The 1,139-nt window shown below is 44.3% G+C and overlaps 1 protein-coding gene across 1 annotated transcript in view; it reads left to right on the top strand.

Annotated features, from left to right (window-relative positions):
- The window catches only part of msantd4 (Myb/SANT-like DNA-binding domain containing 4 with coiled-coils), a gene marked incomplete at its 5' end in the record, with an annotated part of 9,386 nt that overhangs the window by 7,085 nt on the left and 1,162 nt on the right, over positions 1–1,139 (top strand). The window contains one exon of the mRNA XM_037678469.1: positions 1,054–1,116. Within this exon, the coding sequence (XP_037534397.1) occupies positions 1,054–1,116 (63 nt within the window). The remainder of the gene's footprint in view (positions 1–1,053; positions 1,117–1,139) is intronic.

The raw sequence follows: 1,139 nt of genomic DNA, 5'->3' as shown, positions 1-1,139 counted from the left end.
GTCTGTGATGGTGGGGAGGCTGACTCCAACAGTCTTCTGTGCAGCCTTCACCACTCTCTGCAAAGCTTTTCTTTCTGCAGCTGTGCAGCCTCCATGCCACACGTTGATGCTGGAACACAGGATGCTCTCCACTGCACACCTGTAGAAGGAGCTTAGTAGGGTTTCAAGAGTTCTCCATTCATTTCCATGATGTAAAAACTGTAGACATAGTAAAATTTGGAAAAAAAAAAGCATAAAAAAAAAGTTACTAAAAGCAGAACATTATTTTATGTGACTGGTTAAAATAGCTGAAAGTATGCTGAAGCAGTTAGAGTCTAAATGACATACAGAAGAAACCCTGAGCAGGAACAGCAAAGCGGTGTGACTACTGGCTCAGCATTCACACGTTAGATATTGAGTGAGTGTCGGGAAGCTGTCTGCATCATACCGATGTTCGTGAGTGTTGCTGGTCAGTGTGTGTCCTGTGGGTCTTATTCCGGACCCCAGGCCTCACCTCCAGCTCCGGAGGCACCCGGTTTGCACCTCCCTCAGAAGTAGTAACCCACACTATCAATAAATCAAGGAAAACCTGAATTCAGTTGTCAATTGTATTAACTCAAGGCAGGAAAACGATACAGTAACAGCGCTGGCCTCCGATACAATTTGACATGAGATCAAGAACCGGAAGGGCTGGATGTCACATGGCATTACAGATATATAGAGCCTAGACTCCTCCTTTGCTTAAGGGGAGCATAGCTTATCATGTGGATAAGGGACCGGATGGCACACTAAGTTTGATCTCAAGGAAAAATGATACCAGTGCAGAAAAAGCCTTTCTACTTGATGCAGCGAGCCAATAAGAACGCTGTTCCTTGACAGATATTGAATCACTGGGAGACTCTTTAGAGTTGCTGGCCCCGTTTAAACCAGGCCATATTATAATCCCGTCTGAGTAGATAAAAAAAAAAAAACCAGGGTCAGTGTAGATAAAAATACTAACATGAGATTATTTGTGGTTTTCCTGATGAGTAACAAGTTTTAACTTGCATGTTCTCTTTTTGTTTGTGCTTTGAGCTGGACAGGGACGTTGGAGACACTGAAACGGATGAGGACGATATCCCCTCCCTCCTCAGTGACATTGAGTCATGTGGGGAGGGCCA

The sequence above is a fragment of the Nematolebias whitei genome, chromosome 6, assembly GCF_014905685.2.
Source record: "Nematolebias whitei isolate Nwh7 chromosome 6, NemWhi1, whole genome shotgun sequence".
In the NCBI taxonomy this organism is placed as follows: domain Eukaryota; kingdom Metazoa; phylum Chordata; class Actinopteri; order Cyprinodontiformes; family Rivulidae; genus Nematolebias; species Nematolebias whitei.
The sequence above is the reverse complement of the archived record's forward strand: the minus strand, read 5'-3'. Positions and strand labels throughout refer to the sequence as shown.